Below are 23,268 nucleotides of genomic sequence, written 5' to 3' on the forward strand. Positions count from 1 at the left end.
CAACATTCGGGCCTAACTCACGGCACATCTCCAAGTCGGAAAAACCTCCCTGTGACTTTTGCCCATTCATTTTATATCACTCGCGACGAGAGTTGCAGACACGCATCGAAGATGCCGCACAGTGTATACGAGGTACGTTCAATAAGTAATGCAACACTTTATTTCTTAAAGCAATTCTGTTTTTATTTTGGATTCCAGTACACCACAAATTTCTCACTTTTCTGGCTGCAAAACTCTATTTTTCAATATAATCTAGTTTCAATGCGACGGCATTACGCCACCTAACTGGGAAGGCCTTAATGCCCGCTTGCTACCACTCTACTGGTCGACGTCGGAACCAACATCTTGCTGCTGCAGTAAGCTCCCCATCATCCGCGTACTGCTTTCCGAGGAGAGTTGGTTCAAATGGCTCTGAGCACTACGGGACTTAACTTCTGAGGTCATCAGTCCCCTAGAACTTAGAACTACTTAAACCTAAGGACATCACACGCATCCATGCCCGAGGCAGGATTCGAACCTGCGCCCGTAGTGGTCGCGCGGTTCCAAACTGTAGCGCCTAGAACCACTCGGCCACTCCGGCCGGCTTTCCGAGGAGAGCCTCCTTCGTTGGCCAAACAGATGTAAGTCGGAACGTGCGAGATGTGGGCTGTAAGGTGGATGAGGAAGAATAGTTCAATGAAATCTCGGGTGTGCAAAATTGTTTGCGGCCTTGTGTTCTCATGGAGAAGGCGAAGTTCCTTTGTATTTTTGTGGCATCGTATTGCTCAAGCCGATTGTCAATTTCCTGAGGGTAGCGCAATACACTTCAGAGTTGATCGTCGCACTACGAGGGGGACGAGTATGTCACCACTACCCACAGAGACGTCCAGTTGTGCAGCGAGCTGTTTGATTGTGATACGTCGATCACATCGAATGAGACTGACCGCATGCTCCAGCACTGTAGGAGTCACAACTGTGTGCAGCTGGTCGGCACGCAGGATATCGGACAGGTTTGCGCCACCTCAACCACTCACTGTGCCTTTGTTCACTGCCAGGTCTCTGTAGACATTCTGCAAGCACCTTTGAGTATCTGTGATGCTCTGGTTTCCCGACAAAAGAAACTCAATGACTGTTCTCTGCTCAGGACACGCCTTCGTTAGAGACGCCGTCTTAGAGGCTACACATAGCGCCACCACCTATCGGAACTCATGAAACCATAGCGGCTGAAGTGGGAATATACCACCATGTCCCACAACAAATTTCGCATTTTTATCAACCGAAATTGGCCGAGAAAAAATATGCCACAATGTTTATTGACCACCTCCTACAGATGGAATCTGTAGTTGCAAGTCAGCAGAAAGGATGAGCAAAGACCATTTCGTGGTCAACGAATATGTTAATAATATTCCATGCGTCTAACAAATCATTCGCCTCCCCTGCTCTGTAGTCGATGTTGTTAACGCCTGCTTATGTGGAAGCGGAGAAATCCAAATTTTCTTTGGCAGTATATGGCAAGCAAAGGGAAGTGAGGAAGGTAGCGAAAGGTTCCTTATTATTGTCTTTGTTTCAATGTATTACGGTAAATTTCTCTTCCACTCTGTGTCTCTTGAAGGTTTTTGTTAGTGATCCGTTTGCCGAAAGGAAACGATAAGCACGGTGCCCTTTTGTTTCGTCTAGAAAAGTATGCTATGAGTCGACACAGATTTCATTCTCTTCCTCTTTTCTCCCCCGCATCAAATCAGTCAGAAGACTGACAACTCAAAAATTAATTGTAACGTATTTCTCGACAAATAGATCAATTACTTTTGATAAGCCATATATGTAACTCTCACACTGGACGAAGTGCCTTGTTTGATACTGTAATATTATAGAGTAGTTACTTCCCAAATCTGCTTCAATGTATCCGTTTCACTCCAGCTGCAGTCCTCATGTACCAAATACGTAATTCTGATTGCTTGTGTACACGGTGTAACCAAATTTCCTTTACAGACTTTGAGGGCTTGTAGCGGGGATCAAGACGGTTAAGTTTAGCGTAAGTTCTCACGTCCAGGAAAGTACCGTTTGCCACCACACGCAAAATAGCGCAATATACGTTGTTCTCTGACATCTGCAGCTTGTCGTCTCGGTCCACTTACAAGTAGGCCTCGATGTGGCGATCAGCGCCGTCATCGCGGATACTTCCGTATCATGTTCCAGCACGCAAGATCACAAATTCCTCGTCCACTATTCTCTGCCGCCGTAATAATAAGCACTAGTAGGTCTACCTCGGATGCCACAGGGGTCTTATAAATAAAGGATTTCATGTGACTCAATTGTTTTAATATAGTGGATTCAAATCGGAAGGATGTGCAAACCAAGCAATAGTGTCATCACGATCTATCCACTGTTGCCCAGACGATCAGGGACAGCACATGAGAACTGAGGTGGTGTGCTGTTCTGTTGGAACCACATGTTTCGACTTACTTGCAGTGCCACATTTTCCAAGAGCCCATGCAGTATCCCGTCAAGGAATCGCAAATACATGGCACCTTCTGATGTGGAGGAAGAAGGTACGGCGCAGTCACACATCCATCCAGGATCCCTGCGAAAATGTTCAGACAATATCGTCCTGAAACCCATGCGGCGTGTGGCATGCTGGTTTTATCAGCCTGCACAGGACTATTGTAGGAATCGAGAACACATTTCCTGGTGAACTTGGCCCCATCCGTGAAAACGACTGGCCATAGGACAATGGGCTCGTCTACACAACGGTGCAAGAACCACCTGTAGAAATTGGCTCCAAATGAAAAATCCTGTGGCTGCATTGCCAATACCTTCCAGAGGGGAGAGGGGGTTTGTACTGGTATAGCTGCTGCCATCCAGAACACCCCAGACAGTTGGTCGATCCACATTCAGTCTACTTGCTATGTTTCTGGTACTTGTTGGCCCTACAGGTGGTGAATGTACCTGCCTCCGAGACCTGCTGTTACACCGTATTAAAGAGGGAGTGTTATTGTGTCCTGCGGAGTGGAAAACACTCCGTGCACAACTGACGAGCAACTATCCCACTGCACCGAAATTCCTCGTACTACAGCATAATGTCGGTATTCCAAAAACGTGTAGTTAACCATGGTCACCAGCAACACACTACAAATGAAATGTGGGTGTAGCTTGCTTTCTGTACTGCAATGAATGATTACTACTGTACAGTAGAAACAAACATCACGAACACAACAGCAGGTAGAAACCTCCATGGGCAGATCGCAAACTGAGTTGAACGGTGTGCAAATAAACCTGTGGTGGTTATGGGGCATCAGGTGATCGGTGAAGGATGTACTAATATCCTTGCCAGTGGCGCCGAAAATGCGGGAGATAACAACGTGTCTTGTGGTATTTTGGGTACAACGGGAAAACGGTACGTTTCCAAATATGAGTTCCTACGCTAAGCCTAATCATCTTGCTCGACAATACAAGTCCTCAACGTTAGTGAAGGAAATTTAGCTACACCCTGCACTGAGGAAAGAAGTGCTGCACCGTTTCGAGTAGACATTCTCGTAAGAACATTCGCGTCCACAATCGAAGACTAAAATTTAACAACTGTGCGAAGTGAGTCGTCCACACTATCACAGTAAACATCGCTGTCGATGTAATACGTTAGTTAATGGCAAATCGAAGCGGCCTTATTACGTGGAAATGAGAATGCAGCTAACACGTAGTTGCTATTGAGAGATAAAATTCATTCCAAAATGCAAAATTTAACAACTGTACTGAACTATTCGAGTGGAGAATACGTCTGTAAATGCTTACTCTAGAAGCAGTGCATGTTTCCTGTACCGATGAACGAAACGTGATGCATCTAGTCACGATCAGTTCTCTTCTGCAAAGCGCAGAGCTGGTATTCGACGAATGAAGTCATGAAGTGTGACGTCATGTGGTGGTCTTACAGCAAGACCGAGCTCGCAGAGGGAGCGCCGGTGCATGTGCATGATGACGCAAAGGGTAATTATTGACGCTGTTGTTATGTTGTTCTAGGTGGCGTCAAGGCCTGGGACGTATTGGGAGAGCGCTTTGGAGCTGTGCCCTTCGCTTCCGATAGTAAGTAATTCTATTTTTCAAATGTTAAATGTGTGTGAATTTCTAAGGGACCAAACTGCTGAGGTCATCGGTTCCTAGTCTTACACACTACTTAAACTAACTTATGCTAAGAACAACACACACACACACACACACACACACACACACACACACACACACATGCGCAAGGGAGGATTCGAACCTCCATCGGAAGGGTTCTATTTTTCCATCCACAGCTGCGGAGAGGAACTGTGAACGTTACGTAGAACCTATTTTTTCCTTTAATTTTGTACCACCGTAGCTCTAGCATAACTTCGTAGGCTCCCGTTAGAGTAGGACATGACACTTTTCGTCCTTTTCTCCAATTGCAGAGATACGATTTGTTTGCCTACTTCTCCAGCATTTAATCGTACACAGTCGTGAGGTTTTATATCCCTTATTGCTTTGCTGATGAATGTACGTACCATCCAGAAATCGACTTTCATTTGAGTCTCATTAATTCAACTCATCTCGCTTCCTCTTCTAAGATTTTTCATAATTTGTGCGGTCTGGTAAGTGATAATTAATGATTAACTGAAACGTTGCAATGGTCAGTGAGAAGTTTCCAGACAACTCAAGTGATAAGTGCACAGTACAAAAGAGAGTTCCTGAGTTGACCCGAGATACAATGTCAGTTTCTATCAGATTCGAAAGATCGGTGAGTAACCGTACATATCCACCTCGTGGCCTTCACATCTTTAACCCAAAGGTGATCACTCGAATTAATCAGCTCAATTCGATATGTCTTCCCTTTCTTCTGGTTCTGTACTACCTCGATTCCCGCTAAAGAAGAAATGTGACTGTGGCCTGTAAAGAAGGATTTAAGAATGGATGGAGAACAATTCAAGGCACACAGCTGATTGTCCCAGTCAGGAGTCATTATCAGACTGAGAACGTACTGTCGATATGGTCACAGAAAGATGCTGCCGCAGCTTCACAAATAACCTTATTATCTTCAGTAGTGTTAGATAAACCCGCTGCATGAGTATTCAATAAATATTAACATTATTTCAATCTCGTTCGATGTTTGCTGAATGGTCTGAACATAGAGAAACATAGCTTTATACCCCTGAGAATCTTAAATATTTTTTCATCATTATGCACATTTTATGACATGCGAATAACACACACATCAGAGTAACAGCGTGTGGGGCTACGGAGTGGGTGCCCAAATTGGTTGAATAAGGAATACAATAAGAGACAGCCTCAGGATTAGTGATAGATCACTGGGACATAGGAGACTGTCTGTGCAACAAGCAGCCTTTGCAACTTATGTACGAGCCACACAGAAATTCTAATCAAGCGCGAGCGTTCCGATCCAGACTGAACTGACACGTGGCTTCATATACCACAGAGGGCCTCGTGAATTTTCATGCGTTTCTACTCCTATAGGTGAGTGAAAAATACCGAAGAATATAAATTGACAAACGCTCTAAGGAAGATGACAATCATTTGACAAAAATCTACTTATAAAATTTCAAATTTTTTTCGTATTATAGAAGCAAAATGTGCTTTACAATCTCTGCAGTATATTTAAGAGTGAATTAAGTACGACTCGCACTGTGGCACATAAGCAGTTGATCATCTTGATGGTCTGAAGTTCACTATTTCGTTTTGTAATAACAATATACATTTAAAATAATTTCTTAAAATAATTCACCGACAGTACAACATATAGTACATGTGGATGTAAACGTAGATGAAGAAACTATGTTCTACCAGTAACGCTGATCTCAAGAAAGTATTTTGTTTGTAAACAGTCATCATCCCATTTTCCAGTCATGAATAAAGATTAAAATTATAGTGCATAAAGAATGTGCTCTCTGCTGTGCACTTCCAAATCGGTGAGCAGTAAGCTTTGTATTTAATTTACCGTACTAGTCTCTGACTTTATGTAATAATACAGTAATTTTCCACAGTCTCGCTAGAACGTTTGCTTTCATTTTCGAGGATGTGCGTATAACTTGCAGCAGACTCGAATCGTTGTACGAATACTCGTGAAATTGTTTTGATAAAAGCTGCAAAAGTCACTTTCATCTGCGAGACGAGTTACAGGTGTCTCACATCACTGGCTTGAGGCCTACTTCTGTCTGAATTGAAAACTGTCCACCACTGACACTCTCACCTTATCTCTCAATTTATTCCTAGGATATAAGAAAAGAAGAGAGTCGCAGAAATACTGAAAACTGTTCAGAGTTAAATAATGAAAGCTCACTTACGTCCTCATTGAACCAATGTAATTTATTCACACTTGTACAAACTTTACCAAGTCAGTTCCTCAAGTCAAAAACTACTCCAGTTTTCTACGAACTCTACGACCCGTCACATGGTTACCACGGAACAAGCACACTAAAGTAGAACCCTCAATCTAAAAAATCGGAAGGGTCAAAATCATATCCACTTCTTTGTGGCAAGCGCAGAGTCCCAAGCTTCTGCAACACCTTTTTCCTGTCCTGTAGTGCTATCTGTCATCTCTGATTATATTTGCTTCTCTTGCTCCTTGTCTCTTGGTGGCAACCTTTGATGTTGACCCAGATATTCTTTGGGTTCTGCCTTCCTTTCTTGGAATTCAACGTTTTTCGGCTGCAGTAATATGTGCTCTTCTTCTGAGTCTGATCTACATTTTCCAAATTTTTCTTAAGAGAATCCCGACTGAAGAAGAACATCATAAACAGTCTGTTACCACCCCTCTTCTCTCTGTCAAATTCCATCGACGATGTTGTGCAAGATGTCTCCAACGCTATCATCAACGCTGCTTGAACTGCTATTCCCCTTTCCACAGGTCACCTCTTCCGCCGGCTAATGTCATGGTGAACCAAAGGCACTGCAGTAGCTGTTTAGGGTTGCTGAAGAGCCCTACAATGTTTCAACCGACAACCTTCGCAGACCATCGTTATGATTTTTAAATGATTTCATTGTAAGGCTCGCTATCTAATCTTCCCTGCAAACCAACGCATCTTCATCCCAGGTGTGGACCAGGCTCCATAGTCTTCTGGGCTGTCAACGACCAACAACTATTCTGTATCTTGTTCTGGGGGCGGTCTTTGTACTGATGCATCAGTTCTTAGTGAACAACTTCTGACCAACTTTGCGACAGCATCAGCGTCCCCTTCTTATCCAGCTGCCTTTCCAGTGCAGAAACGACCAGCTGAAAACACCCTCCTATGTTCTATCCCCACAGAACCGAATCATATAATGAAATTTTCTCTGACTGGGAACTGTTTCAGGCTATTGGCTCATCTCGGGATACAACCGCAAGCCCTGATTCAGTTCATAATCAGACGAACCAACACCTAAATGTTACATCTTCTACGGGATCTTCAACAGTATTTGGCTCGAATGGCGAGATAGTATGGTCATCCCAATCCTTAAATCAGGCAATAAGCTAACATATCTCGAAAGCTACCGACTAACTAGCCTGGCCAACATGATCTGCAAACAACTAGAAAGGATGGTTGCCCATAGATTACGCTGGGTTCTCCACCCATCAGTGTGGCTTCTGGGAGCGAGGATCCATAACCAACCATCTGGTGCGTTGAAAACCGCGATCTGACATGCTTCACTTCATTGCAGTTTTTTTTTTATCTACATAAGCCATAAGAAAATTGGGGATGTGTTAGACGACGATCAGTTTGGCTTTAGGAAAGGTAAAGGCACCAGAGATGCAGTTCTGACGTTGCCGTTGATAATGGAAGCAAGACTAAAGAAAATAAGCCATAAGAAAATTGGGGATGTGTTAGACGACGATCAGTTTGGCTTTAGGAAAGGTAAAGGCACCAGAGATGCAGTTCTGACGTTGCCGTTGATAATGGAAGCAAGACTAAAGAAAAATCAAGACATCTTCATAGAATTTACCGACCTGGAAAAAGCATTGTACAATGTTAAACGATGGATGATGATCGAAATTCTTAAAAAAAATAGGGGTAAGCTATAGGGAGAGAACGGTAATATACAATACGTACAACAGCCAAGAGGGAATAATAAGAGTGGACGACTAAGAACGAGCTGCTCGGATTAAAAAGGGTGTTAGACTGGGATGTAGTCTTTCGCCCCTACTGTTCAATCTGTACATCGAAGAAGCAATAATGGAAATATTGAGGAGCAGAATTAAAATTCACGGTGAAAGGCTATCAAAGATACTATTAGCTGCTGACATTGATATCCTGAGTGAAGGGGAAGGGGAATTACGTGATCTGCTGAATGGAATGAATAGCATAATGAGAAAAGAATATTGATTGAGAGTAAATCGAAAAAAATGAAACTAATGAGAAGTAGCAGAAATGAGAACAGCGAGAAACTTAACATCCGGATTGATGATGACGAAGTAGATGATGTTGAGGAGTTCTGCTACCTATGCAGCAAAATAAACAATTACTGACGGAGCAAGGAGGACATCAAAAACAGACTAGCAATGGCAAAAAGGGCATTCCTGCCCAAGGGAACTCTTCTAATATCAAATATTAGCCTTAATTTGAGGAAGAAATTTCTGAGAATGTACCTTTGGAGCACAGCACTGTATGGTAGTGAAACCTGGACTGTGGGAAAACCGGAAAGAGAGAGAATAGAAACATTTGAGATGCGGTGCTACAGACGAATGTTGAAAATTAGATGGACTGATAAGGTAAGGAATGCGGAGGTTCTGCGCAGAATTGGAGAGGAAAGGAATATTTGGAAAACACTGACAAGGAGAAGGGACAGGATGGTAGTATCTGTTAAGACGTCAGGGAATGCCTTCCATGGTACTAGAGCGAGCTGTAGAGGGCATAAACTGTAGAGGAAGACAGTGGAATACATCCAGCAGATAACTGAGGACATAGGCTGCACATGCCACATTAAGATGAAGAGGTTGGCACATGAGAGGAATTATTGGTGGGCCGCATCAAACCAGTCAGAAGCCATACAGCACCGCTTGGTGCCACCACATTTTATTTAAGCGCCATGCCTGGGGCTTTGAAGGCTCCTTGCCGGTATTTGTTCGTCAACTTTTATTCCACCAGTTGTTCTGGGTTCAAGTTGATACTTCAAACAGCTCTTCATGTATCCAAGAGAACAGCTTTCACAGGGCTCCGTCCTGAGTGTCCTCATCGCCATCAATCGGCTAGTGACCTCTGTCGGGAATTTGTTCACGTCTGCAGTGTACGTGGACTACTTCTGCATTTGGTACAGATCCCACTCAGTAGCCTCAGCTGAACGTCAGCTCCAAAGTGGCATTTAATGGGCCTCTGTGTAGACCATTTCACATGGTCTCCACTTCTCTACTACTAAACGTGGATCATCAATTTCTGTCGTTGCACTAGGGTCCATTCTGACCCTGAAGCCTGCTCAGTACCGAGCTCTCGGAAGTTGTTGCACAGATCCGTCTTTTGGATCTCCTTTTCGATAAAACTGACTTAGCTGCCCCTCATCCGTCTTATAAAGACTGGTTGTATATAGAAGCTTAGCAATTTCTACTTCTTTGCCGACACCTATTGCCGTGCAGATCATGCTACTCTTCTCCATATTTACTGGGCCCTTGACTCATCCATACTGCATTACAATTGCTAGGTTTATGGATCAAGGACACTTTCAGCTTCTAAATTGTTAGACCCAGTCTATCATTGTTGAGTTCGTCTGGCCACTGGCGCCTTCTAGACTAGTCCCCTAGACAGTCTCCTTGTCGAAGTGGGGATCTTATCTCTTCAGTTCCGATGGTACCAACTCTTTTTCTCCTATTCATTTGCCCTCCACAATTCCCTCATCATCCAACGTATCCCATTCTTTTTGCACAAAAGGAGCGTCAACCTCCTGAAACTCACATTCAGATAGAATTACCAGTTCGAATATGCCTCACAGCCTTCTATCAGAATCTCCACTTCTTCTAATGTGTTCCTGTGTTTTCTTATGCACCCCCACTCCCCTACCCACAATTGGTTGGTACCCAAAAGATGAAGTGGGACCGATCTATTTCAAGGTCCTAAAGTCTCAGTCATACCTATGACCTTTCAGCGTCCATTATGTTCAGTCTTGAGACAGTGGAGCTGATAGCCGTTAACAGAGTCCTCCATTTTATTAGGCCTCTGTTTACTGTGTTTTAATATGTAGCGGCTCAATTTAGGTCACCAACCTTTGTTGCCTTTACCACAATGTGATCTCTGATATTTATGACCATCTCGATGAGCTTAGTCTCAATAACTGCTTGGTTGTCTTTCTCAGTGTCCCACGTCATATGGGTATCCCAAGGAATGGAGGAGCATGTACCAAGAAGAGCGATTACTCACATCCTATTCGCTTTACTCGTCCCACATGCAGATTTGTGTGTGCAAACCACATTACTGCTCATCAGAAATGAAATGACATCTGGTTGGATACTCCACACTCTAATGGAGATTATTGCTTCATGGCGCTCTTCCTTCCGTTTCTCCTGAAAGGAATCTACTCTATTATGTCGTTCTCACATAAGTCATACCAAGCTAATCCATAACTTTATTTGATTTAACGAGCCATCCACTCACTGCAGTTGTGAAGGCTCACAGACAGTAGCTAATATCCCAGTGGAAGCCCCATTTTTTCTGGCTCTCCATACCAAGAATGGCCATCCAAATTCTTTGTCGTCACGCAGTACCTAGATGGTTGGGTTTTAGCCGACCTCCCTACCAAACATATTCTAATACCAGATTAGTACCTTTCTTTTGTAATACGGCCATGTGCCGGTTCTGAGATACCTTCGAGCATTGCAGACGTCATCGCTCTGTTAATTATATTTGCTTAGAGGATGCTTCCGTCTCAAAATTTGCAATTTCTGAGCCTATTTAATTGGGTTTGGCAGCCCGGTTTTCTTTCAGGCGTTTCGCCGCTGTTGTAGGGGCGATATCTTGCAGTGACTCAGGAACACCGCTTGGCTGGTTATTGTTGCTTTCACGTAATTAACCTTGCTGTGTTAATATTTCTTTTGCCAGTCTATACCCTACGAAAGGGGTCTTGGAAGGCCGGTCCTCTCTTTGTACACTTCCTTGGCCTTCCTATTTGGTAGTCTTGAGCCCCTTGCGTATAAGCTTTTTGGTCCACCCCTTGTGAGGAGGCAATTAAACTCTTGGCTACTTAACGGAAGCAGTTATTCATGATGGTCTGCCTGTTGTCTATTTGGTAACTGTACTTAACTGAGGCTGTTATTATTGAAGGCTTGCCTGCATTCTATTTGGTAATTTTACTTAACTGAGGCTGTTATTATTGAAGGCCTGCCTGTTGCCTTTTAATAAAATTAAGAACTATTTGTAATTTGGCTTAGTTAGAACACTTATTAATTAAAGCCTACCTGTTTTTATTGCCCTATTATTGAGATCTGATATCTTACTCAATCTGTGTTGTAATTAACTGAAACTGTGATTGCCTAAGGCCTACCTGTTTCAGAGGTGTTTGTGTCAATAAGGTAGTAACTGGAAACGACAAGTGATGATATGTGGGCCCTAAGGTTTCGCCTTACATCCCTTTATCCATAATGGTAAGTTCCAATTGCTACTTCGCGAACTATATTCTGTCGTGTTATTTATGAAAATTAGGTATATAAGAATGACCATTTGTTCCGAAACAGTATCGCTTTTTGGCATGTGTTACAATTCTTGCAATAATACAAAGAGCTGTTTCGTTTTATCTAGCAGACAGTGACGAAATAGACACAACCAAGTCGAGAAACCACATCAGTCTTGGGTACTATTCGTGCTAACAACTTTTTCAGTATTAGACAACGACATTTTGAGTTTTCATGTAGCAAAACGTTTGACGAACTTTGATAGGTAATAGATTCTTTCGCAGAAAGAAAAGTGCTCCTTGTAAAGCTGTATCAAGATTAGAGAGAAAAAATGCTGGGACCTAATGATTGAAGGAATGTGTACTGGCTTGTCTTTACTGGTTTGATCTTTCTATATTTAATGTAATGTCACACAAAAGAAAAAGTTATTAATTAACTGGCAATAAAGAGTGCAAATTTTTTGAAAAGTTTCTTTTTCACCCCGTCACAAATAATACCACCCAGCATTAATTCTGAGGTTCTTTTTTTTATTTCTAGGGGTGTAGGATGTCAAACTGACCGATTGCCGACTGATAGCAGGAGAGGAACCACAGGACATTTTAACTTACACTGTGCTGAATGTAGCCTTCCATTACAATTTACAAAGTATATCCGCCTGAATTTCACAGAGGGAAATACAGTGACGTGCAGTAGAAGAACGCTGTGTGAAGACGTGTGACACTGTACTTGGGCACTCTTAAGACCAAATAATGTCTTACATTCCCTCGTAGATATGTGTTTTATATATCAAGCACTTCAGAAAGATGTGCGCTGCAAAATGAAGATATTTTTTAAAAATCGACTTTTTTTAAATTTTTGACGTCCTATCTCGAACGCTCCAGGAGTGGGGTTTGGGGGAGGGTGTCAGGCACCACTATAATATCTCTGCCCGGTTCGCAAATGTCGTACATCCGGGACTGCTTCTGTCTTGCGTATTTCTCTCCTCTTGTTTTTATTATTGTTGATCCAAGCGATGTCCAATACATTTTTAGCCTGCTCTGAATTTTACAGCTAGAAAACATTATCTGCCATGTAACTGTCTTTGTCCTAAATCGGGCTGGCGGGGGTTGGCTGCATGGTGGGGCCAATGGATGAATGAACCTTTGGAGACCCTTCATCTGCTCTGACCTACTTACTGCCCCAATCCATATACTGCCAATACATATACTTCTCCGTAAATTCCTTTACAGTTCTGGCATCAGTATGATCTTCAATACCTCGGTCTTACTGCTCCTACACAGTTTAATCATCAGAACACTTCCTTCATGGGCTTCACTAATTCTGGATGAACTATCCCTGGATTGAGGGACTAATGACCTTTCTGTTTAGTCCCTTAATCCCCTCTCAACCATCCAATCATCTCCACTCCACATCATACAACTAAGCTACCACTCTGTTAAGGTCCATGACTGACTCTCTGATACGTCGAGTTCAATGCAACTCTCAAAAAGTAATTGACATTTGACCTATCAGGCAACTAACACTGCGTTCAAAACTCAAATGCTTCTATCTTAGTGAAGGTGATTCTCATATCTTCTGCTCTGGCTGGCGTAACGAAAATCCATACTCCTTCGTAACTGATGTAATCTCAGGAAGCATCCATATGTGCAATTGCGCCCAATCTATCTTAGTCAGATGAACTACAGAAATACTTGCCACGGTTTCAGTAACAAAAAATTATGTTTATTCCACAATAATATTTTGCGCCACAGTCAATGCAAGTACACCTTTAAAAAAATTATCTACCTCAAAGGGCAGAGGGGGCTGTTTGAGATCCAGTCCATTGAACAGATCAGTTCGTTTCAGGCAGCTGCCAGGAAGCTGGAACTTCAGTAAAGGGTTCCTAGTTATGCGTTCTCTGAGGGACGTACCAGCTCCGGCAGCTGCATTATATTCAAAGACACCACATGAAAATCATGATCAAAACCGGGGGATATGAGCTCTTCATAGAATGTAGAATTTCGGGTCCGACGTCTTCAAACAAAACTTCCGGGCTGTTTGCCGTGGTCGAAGTATAAATCTGCTTCTTAAGGTTTCGTCTCCAGCTACAGGAGTCATCTTCTGAGGTAAAACAGATACTGCCACTAAGGCTTGAAGGCCTATCGCGTTTATAGAGCGCATAGAGGGCACAAACGTACTTCACGTGAGCCGCCTGTGTGTAATCTCTGGATGGCATCGTCAATTCAGATTAAAAATAATCGGTTGTCATTCTTTCGGCACGAAGTCAACATTCATATTTCATCTTACTTCAAACCTCCTTCTTCTCTATTAAAATTATGATGGTATTGCTGCTCTACACATACATGGATGATAATGCGATGTCCTTGCTAAAACGCTCGTCTCACTGAATTTCATTTCTTGGTTCTCATCTCGAAAGACATGCTCTACTGCGTCCGATTTTTCGGTTGTCCCAGACGCTCTATAAATGCTACACCCATTCAAACCTTGGTGGCAATGTCTCCCGTAGCTGGAGACGAAACGTCAGGAATCAGTTTTATACATCGACCACGGCCTCTCACCCCGGAAGTTTTAACTGAAGGATATGTGCTATGTTTTATATATTTCTAAGATAAAATATACTAATCAAAAATATTATGGTGTAGTGTATTTTCTCGAAATAGAGATGAATCGATGACTTGTTCGACATGTGCAATGTATGTAGTTTTTTAATACATATGTTTTACTCCCCATCCCAAAGGTTTATTCTTTTTAGTCAAATTCCAGGAGAGCTTATAGTGGCACAGAAAGAGTTCTAGTTGGGAACATTTGGGGGGGATTTCAAATTTCGGAATTATCCTTAAGACTAAGAGAAACCCACCGCTAACACAGGATGGAATTGGAGAATTTGATCTAGTTTTACTTGTTTCTTGGACAATACGTCCAGACCTAATTGAACAGTGAATTTAATTTCAAAATCTTTTCTTAAAGAATTTACTTTATTTACTAGCGATTCATCAAGAACATTAACACATTTAATCATACTACGTGTGCGTGGAAGTACTTTTCCAGGAAGTAACTGATGGAAAATGAAATTACTTCTAACAAATGTGAATTTTATTCCTAAAGGTTTTAAAACAGATTTAAAATTATAAGCAGAAAACCACCCTCGAAATATCAAGTTACAATTTTACTTAGAGGCAGGAAGAACAATATTAACAGTATGAGCCTTCGGGCTGAGAAGCTTGCCTGCTCCCTTTCAACACGGCCGTAGTCATGACCGCTCACAACAACCTCTGATAGAGTACACTGGTGCAAATCTGTAGCACACCAGATTACCTTAAACTAAAAAAAATTTTAACAACTCACACAAACATGTAAACTATGCAGCCCGTAAGAGGGATGGAAATGGTACAACACACAAATTATTTGCCACCGAAAGTGCAATTTGATTTTTTTAAGGACTCTTACGGTGGAAGGGTAGCAACCTTATAACCTAAAATTACTATTAAAAAAAGGAACATAAATGTAGACTTACATAAAAGGTACAACATGTTCTACATTACACATACACCACCTCGCAAGATGATAGGCAAGATAAAAAAACATATTTCAAGAATTCGGCCTTTAAGCAATAAATTCGTTAACACCGAATCCGACAAACATGACAGAGGCAGCTATTAACGTACGGCAGACCGACAGACAGCCAGACAGACACTAACTGCCTAACAAATGCGGACGAGAGACATGCGAGCAAGCTGGGGACGAGAGACTGACCAAGAACACAAGTAGAATTTAACAAATAACTGAAACGACATATCACTAATCACTTACCTTCTAATAACTGCGATTTCTGGCAAAGACCTGACGCAGTATCCCCAAAACGCTCTCCCGAACCGTCCGCTGCCAGCCGCTTCAACGGACGCAGAAAGGAGCGCCGATGTCCCGTCTCACGGCATCGCAGCTCGCGCCGGCCAGACCGACGTCGTGGGTTGACTCCTGTTGCTCTCGTGTCGGCCGCGAAGCCACTACGCCTCGCTATACGGCGCGGCCACTGGCCTCACTTGGCGACCTCACATGCGCCGACGCTCCAGGCGGACAAGTCATCTTGTGTCTCAGTGCTCGACCGACCAACCGATCGATCCAACCACCAATGCCCATTGCCTGAACAAACTCGAGCAGACTGACGCCGTAAGACATACTAGCACTCCGGACGACCGACAGACACTAACCGCCTCACCAATGCAGACGAGAGACAGACCCAGACTAACTTGGCTGACCAACTGACCAGACTCGCCCAGACTGACAGACTGCCTTCGCTGACCAACTGCCTCCGACTGACTCAGACTAACAGATTAACTGGCTTCGAATGTCCTCTACTAGCGAGCTTGTCGCGCCCCTTAAATGCACGTGAAGAGGCAACCTTTCCCCTTTTCCACCAGAGGGAGACACCAAAGGTGCGATTGCGATAGCGGCGCCACCGTCAGAAACGGAGGGCGATGGTTGGTTGGTTGGTTGTTTTAGGGAAGGAGACCAGACAGCGTGGTCATCGGTCTCATCGTATTAGTGAAGGATGTGGAAGGAAGTCGGCCGTGCCCTTTCAGAGGAACCATCCCAGCATTTGCCTGGAGTGATTTAGGGAAATCACGGGAAACCTAAATCAGGATGGCCGGACGCGGGATTGAACCGTCGTCCTCCCGAACGCGAGTCCAGTGTCTAACCACTGCGCCACTTCGCTCGGTACGGAGGGCGACTGCTTCACACTACACGCTGCAGCTCGCTCTTCAAAACAGCAAATTTTTACCACGGCTCACTAACAACAAAGTCCCGCGTGTGTTCGGATATCTGTGCATGTGTAAGAGAGTTACGGCGATAACTGACGCGTTTTGTGGAGTCTTTTGTCCTCCAACGTCAACAGAAACTTCCTCAAGGTTAAAACCTGGATCAGACAGTTCGTACGGTGAAGGACTGTTTTCTTGAGGGACAGGAACAATTTTAAAATATCACTAAGTAATACTAGTTTACTTTAGCTGCTGATAGTGTGTATTTCTTGTCTGCACAGTCTTGAATCCCGGATATGGCAACTTTGGTACGGGCTCGGGCAGCTTCTCCAAATCCTCATCATACTCGTGGTCGTCGTCCAGCGGCGGCCCTGGAAGCGGCAGCCAGTCGGGCAGCAGCTCCTCCTCGTACGGCGCTGGAGGCTCGGGCTCAGGCTCCAGCAGCCACTCTGCGTCGTCTTCCTCCGCCGGCTCCCTGGGAGGCCTTGGTGGCTCAGCGTCTGGAAGCCACAGCGCCAGCCAGGCAGGATACGGAGCAGGTGAGTGCGCACACCACTACAGTGGCTCGTCGTTATGGCTCTAGGTCGTGTTACGTGGCGAGAATATTAATGATGGATTACTCCACGTGAGTATATTGTGCCTGGGGTGTAGGCCCTTCTAAGGCTCTGCTTAGCTACTGGCACGTTTTCCCATAAAGTATGCTGCTCTTACTGAGTCTATAATATTGTTCAGGTTTGTTCCTAGGGTAAAGTAAGCTTTACACATTGCTCCAGCTGAAATCAAAAGCTGTGCCGACTTTCCATAGCATTTCAAAAGCGTTTTTGGTTACCCTTAACATAAAGAATCCATAGCTCCCACAGTCACAGAGTCGGATGATGTAATGTACCAGATATATCTTCTCGTCTCGAAATGAAATATATTGGTTGCTATAGAGCACAAGGGAGATCATGTTGTGATAAGTCAAATTCAGCGGAAACCAACCACAAATTTTTCTGCGTAATTCTACACCGTGTTTAAGAATATTTTGTATCAATCGTCAGGTGAATTAAATTACTGGTTGCTTTTTATCAATCGAATTTTTCAGAAAAGAATGACAGTATCACTGTGATGATGGAAGGGTACTTAGGTCATGCATACACTATTATCCGTTAAAATTGCTACACCAATAAGAAATGCTGACGATAAACGGGTATTCATTGGACAAATATATTATGCTAGAACTGACGTGTGATTACATTTTCACCCAATTTGGGTGCATAGATCCTGAGAAATCAGTACCCGGAACAACCACCTTTGGCCGTAATAACGGCCGTGATACGCCTGGGCATTGAGTCAGACAGAGCTTGGATGACGTGTACAGGTACAGCTGCCGATGCAGCTTCAACACGAAAACACAGTTCATCAAGAGTAGTGACTGGCGTATTGTGACGAGCTAGTTGCTCGGCCACCATTTACCAGACGTTTTCAATTGGTGAGAGAATTGGAGAATGTGCTGGCCAGAGCAGCAGTCGAACATTTTCTGTATCCAGAAAGGCCCGTACAGGACCTACAACATGCGGCCGTGAATTATCCTGCTGAAATGTAGGGTTGCGCAGGGATCGAATGATGGGTAAAGCCACGGGTCGTAACACATCTGAAATGTAACGTCCACTGTTCAAAGTACCGTCAATGCGAACAAGAGGTGACCGAGACGTGTAACCAATGGCACCCCATACCATCGCGCCGCGTGATACACAAGTATGGCGATGACGAATACTCTCTTCCAATGTGCGTTCACCGCGATGTCGCCAAACACAGATGCGTCCATTATGATGCTGTAAACAGAACCTGGATTCATCCGAAAAAATCACGTTTTGCCATTCGTGCACCCAAGTTCGTCGTTGAGTACACCATCGCAGGCGCTCCTGTCTGTGATGCAGCTTCAAGGGTAACCTCAGCCACGGCCTCCGAGCTGATAGTCCATGTTGCTGCAAACGTCGTCGAACTGTTCGTGCAGATGGTTGTTGTCTTGCAAACGTCCCCATGTGTTGACTCAGGGATCGAGACGTGGCTGCACGATCCGTTACAGCCATGCGGATAAGATGCCTGTATCTCGACTGCTAGTGATAAGAGGCCGTTGGGATCCAGCACGGCGTTTCGTATTACCCCCCTGAGCCCACCGATTTCATATTCTGCTAACAGTCATTGGATCTCGACCAACGCGAGCAGCAATGTCGCGATACGATAAACCACAATGGCGATAGGCTACGATCGGACCTTTATCAAAGTCGGAAACGTGATGGTACGCATTTCTCCTCCTTACACGAGGCATCACAAAAACGTTTCACCAGGCAACGCCGGTCAACTGCTGTTTGTGTATGAGGAAGCTGTTGGAAAATTTGGTCATGTCAGCACGTTGTAGGTGTCTCCACTGGCTCCAACCTTGTGTGAAAGCTCTGAAAAGCTAATTATTTGCATATCACAGCTTCTTCTTCCTGTCGGTTAAATTTCGCGTCTGTAGCACGTCATCTTCATGGTGTAGCAATTTTAATGGTGAGCAGTGTAGTTTTACGAACGATTTGCCAAACACCACAGTGTGAATCCCACAGTAATCATGTGGATGCAGTTAATGTAAAGAAAAGTTCAAGTCTGAGAAAAGTTGTGTGTGTTTGCAGCCGAATGACGTGTATGGTGCAGGCCCCGTGGCTCCTTAACCTGACTCCAACCTTGTGTGAATGCCCTGAAAAGCTAATCATTTGCATATCACATATTCTTCCTGTCGGTTAAATTTCGCGTCTGTAGCACGTTTTCTTCGTGGTGTAGCAATTTTAATGGCCAGTAATGTAAAATCGACGTTTATAATGTACCAACAGTAATTCAGTTCACCTTATGATGGAGGCATAAATACTCGAAACGTATTGTCAGAGTCATATGACACAGTCATTAACACCGTTGGGTCTGGTTTTACACTCCATACTTAAAAACACTCTATGAGCAGTCAACAAACTCCTAACACAGGATATCTGTTTGCCTCGTGTTCTTCTGTCCTTAGGAACTTCGTAGAAGTATGTGAGCAAGCCATCAAGAAAAAAGACCGAAATGTAGAACAACACTTCATTAATTACTGCACACTCTCCAACTTGCAAAAACATTGGTGTAGGTCTCTTGTTGCTACAGCACCATTTAAATGACAGGGCCAACTGGGAAATATACCTTAACTCTTGCGAGGTTGCATAGTAGCTATACCACCAGATATGCATTAAGAATGGTTCATAGTTCATGTCTCTGTGCGCCCTTCCAGATTTAGGTTTCCCCTGTTTCTCATACTAACACACAAATATGGTTCCTTTGAAAGAGGACACAGCCAATTTCCTTCCCTCCCTTGACCCACGTGAGCTAATGATCCCGCTGTTCGCTGGGTGTCAAATACTTATGCTCCTTTATTACGGGTAACTCGAAGATTGGATAAGAAAGTTGTGAAACTTCAACAGGAATGTGGAATGGAACTGAAGCTCCTCCTCTCAAAAAAGATTCTAGCGTCTAAAATATGTGTCCACCTCCCTCAATAAACAACCGAAAACGTCTAAACCACTATTATCATATGTCCATATAAGGTAAAGAGCAGTAATGTCGTAATTGGTTCTCTAACTGTCCACTATATTTAATGTACCTTTATACACATTTGAAAGTTTTTATAATTTCTAATTTATTTGTTTTTAGTAACGATCACGATCTACATGTCAATCTCCACAACGTAAAACATTTGTTTAACACGTATCTTACAGCAGTTGGATTGGTTTCAGCCATTGCTCAATTTACAAATAATATCGCCACATAGGGGAATAGCTTTCTCTTTGACATTTAATTTTATTTTATCCATTCCTTATATTTGGGTGTTGTATTGAATATATATTTTAGCTATGATGCAAAAGATATTGAGTATATCGCTGAACAAATGACCTATGTGATATTTCAATTATATTTATTCAACTTTCATTTACTTCAACCACAAAACAAAGAAAAACTTAATGCTATGAGAAGGAAAGTAATACATTTTTTCTTGTTTCAATCTTTATTTCGTGTTGAAATCAATTGTCTAACTCTGTGATTGTCCTAACAGGTGGCAGCAGCTCAGGGTCTAGTTCAGAGTCAGCATCAGGGTATTTGGGAGCACCGTTCCCTGGAGCTGGATCTCATGGAATAGGAGCTGGTGAGCATGGTGGATTCATTAGCGAAATTGGAAGACACGGAACAGGATACAGACACTACACAGATGGTGTGGGAGCCATTGGAGGTGGTCTTGGAGCTGGATCTGGTGGCATAGGACGTGGTGTACTGGGACTAGGTGGTGTAGGAGGCAACCCTGGAACAGGAGGAACTGAATTTGTACAAACTGTTCTTGGAGAAAGTGTATTAGGAGGAAATAGCGGACATGGAGGAATAGCAGGTGAACATGGTGATGTGGCACGTCAATATTCGAGTATAGCTGATGGAGGCTTAGGCGGTGAACCTGGAGGATTAACTGGTGGGCTTGGAGGCTTAGGTGGTGGACTTGCAGGAATAACTGCTGGACATGGAGGCTTGGTTGGTAGACCCACAGTAATAGGTGGTGGACATGAAATTGTATCTGACAGCCGTTTATTTGGCAGTAGACCTTGGGGCTCTCGCCCAGGTGCCACTGGAATTGAAGGCACAGGTTCTACTGTTGGTATCTCAGGAGGCTATGGAGGAGTTGGCGGTATTGGAGGTGGACCAAAATTTGGCGGAATTGGTCACAGTGGCGCTGGTGGAGTAGGAGGTTTGTTAGACCACAATGGTCCTAGTGGTACAGCACATGGTGTGGGAGCTGGTGAAGCAGGTGATACTGTTGGGACTAAAGAAGGATACTCTGGAGTCTCTCATGGTTTCTCATCTGGATCTGCTGGTATGAGATTTGTTGGAGGATATTTGGGTCATAGTGGATCTGATGGAGGAGGTTTTGGACAAGAAATACATAGACCTATTGGCGGAACAGGAATTAGTGGTATAGCCAGCCCTGGTATTGGTAGCTTCCAACGTCATGACTCTACAAATAGCCATTGGGGACCTGGAAGTGGTGGTGGAACTGGAATAGTGAGAGTTGGTTATGGAGTTCCTGGTCCTGGCCTGGTTGGTGGAGCTGGAGGCTACAATGGACTTTACAGAGGTGCTGGACATGAAGGTGGTCCTATTGGACATGTAGGCAGTGCTGACGTTGACTCTGGTTCCTTAGTTAACAGTGGAGCAGGATATCCAAGAACTGGCTATTCATCTGGCAGCTCAGTTGATTACACTTTTGGAAGCCATCCTGTGAGTTTTGGTGGTTTTGGAGGCAGCCCTGGCAGCTCCGGCAGTTCTGGGAGCTCTGGCAGCTCTGGCAGCTCTGGTAGTTCTGGTAGTTCTGGTAGCTCCGGTAGCTCTGGTAGCTCTGGTAGCTCTGGTAGCTCCGGTAGCTCAGGTAGCTCCGGTAGCTCCGGTAGCTCCGGTAGCTCCGGTTGCTCTGACTGCGATAGTATCCCTGGTAGATCTGGTAGCTCTGGTAGCTCTGACAGCTCTGGTTGCTCTGACTGCGATAGTATCCCTGGTAGATCTGGTAGCTCTGACAGCTCTGATGGTGGGTTTGTCCGGGATATAGCGGAGCTGGTCATCAAGGGCTTTGGCCGTAAAGTTGTCAAGGGTGGCTACCACTAGAGGTTCTGTTTCCCTTCAGTGCATGCCTCAGAATGCTTTCTATCTTGAGCAACACAGAAACAAATGTGTAAAACTACTCGCTAGAACAGACATGTTCTGATATCACTTTATAAATTCATTCCCCATAGATACGCTTCCAGCCATTACATTTCAAAAAATACTCCAACTGTTTCAACTGTAAAATGCAAAGATTGCTATGAAAAACAAAACAAAAAAATCGAGGAATTTTTATAGTTACATCATCTGGATTTATTGGTCAGCGAATTCACTGAACCCAAATTACTGTTAGTTAACATTGGTTGTGTATAATACTGATGTATGAATGCCATTTGTGAGAATTTAAACTTGCAGAGCACTGCTGAAAGTATGATTTCGTTCAATGATGTTATTCCAAAATAAATTTTTTACAGTTATGTCTGTTTTTATTTTATGGTCAATACTAAACTGTGAAGACACCTAGTATGGATGACTCCTTTTAACATCTCTTTGTTGTAATACTCAATCATAATTTCAGTTATATAACATAACCTTCCCAAATAATTAGTCTGTGATCAACGTCACATTCTGTTTTTTTAATGAAATAACATAACATATAATAAAAATGTGATAGAAAACACGTAAAACACATTCGATAAATAAAAGTATAGGACACCTATTCAGTATGAACATACAATATAAGCATTTCATCATGTAAATGATGGATTTCCTATGTTCAAGAGTTGAAATAGATAGGTATCTGCGGTTTAGGTTCACACAACTAATTATAGGACTCGTACAGCTGAACAATAAACATTCTGAGTAATTTCAACCAGATGTACTTGAAATTGAAAGGACACAAACAGAGTTAAGTCTTAAACCATCGTTGAAATATAGGGGGTTGTTCAGGGATATTTTCTGAGTATTTTGGTATTGGGGACCCGGGTCTCAAATGGTTCTTTACAGAGTAATAATAAAATTATGAGAGCCCACTTTAACAAAAATTTTCTGCGTGTGTGCCTGAGTCATATGTGGTAAAATCACTAACGTATTGGCTGCTATTGTAGGCAACTTTCACCATGGTGTCTACTTGCAGCTTCACATTTATTATTTGAAGATATGGCGTACTATGTTTTGACTGGGTGACAGAATCAAGGGCTAGGGGTTTTAGCTGCTGTTACTGGGAAATTTTATGTGAGTTTTTATTGATTGTCATTGGCGAATAGGGCGAAAGCTACCGTCGTGGTGCTTCTTACGTAATGGTCTGTGGTG

The 23,268-nt window shown here is 43.4% G+C and overlaps 1 protein-coding gene across 3 annotated transcripts in view; it reads left to right on the forward strand.

Moving 5' to 3' along the window:
* Nucleotides 1-22,433, forward strand: part of LOC124600285 (glycine-rich cell wall structural protein 1-like) — a 38,456-nt gene extending 16,023 nt beyond the window's left edge. Inside the window, exons 2-5 of one of the 3 annotated variants that reach the window (XM_047136149.1) lie at nt 3,991-4,053; nt 16,614-16,871; nt 20,432-21,864; nt 21,919-22,433. In XM_047136149.1, the coding sequence (XP_046992105.1) occupies nt 3,991-4,053; nt 16,614-16,871; nt 20,432-21,864; nt 21,919-22,020 (1,856 nt within the window). In that variant the 3' untranslated portion in view covers nt 22,021-22,433. Of the gene's footprint in view, nt 1-3,990; nt 4,054-16,613; nt 16,872-20,431 lie in introns of all 3 variants that reach the window. The other 2 variants (XM_047136148.1, XM_047136150.1) reach the window with 2 other exon arrangements.
* The last annotated feature ends 835 nt before the right edge of the window (nt 22,434-23,268 follow it).

This window comes from Schistocerca americana, chromosome 1, assembly GCF_021461395.2.
Source record: "Schistocerca americana isolate TAMUIC-IGC-003095 chromosome 1, iqSchAmer2.1, whole genome shotgun sequence".
Taxonomy (NCBI): Eukaryota; Metazoa; Arthropoda; class Insecta; order Orthoptera; family Acrididae; genus Schistocerca; species Schistocerca americana.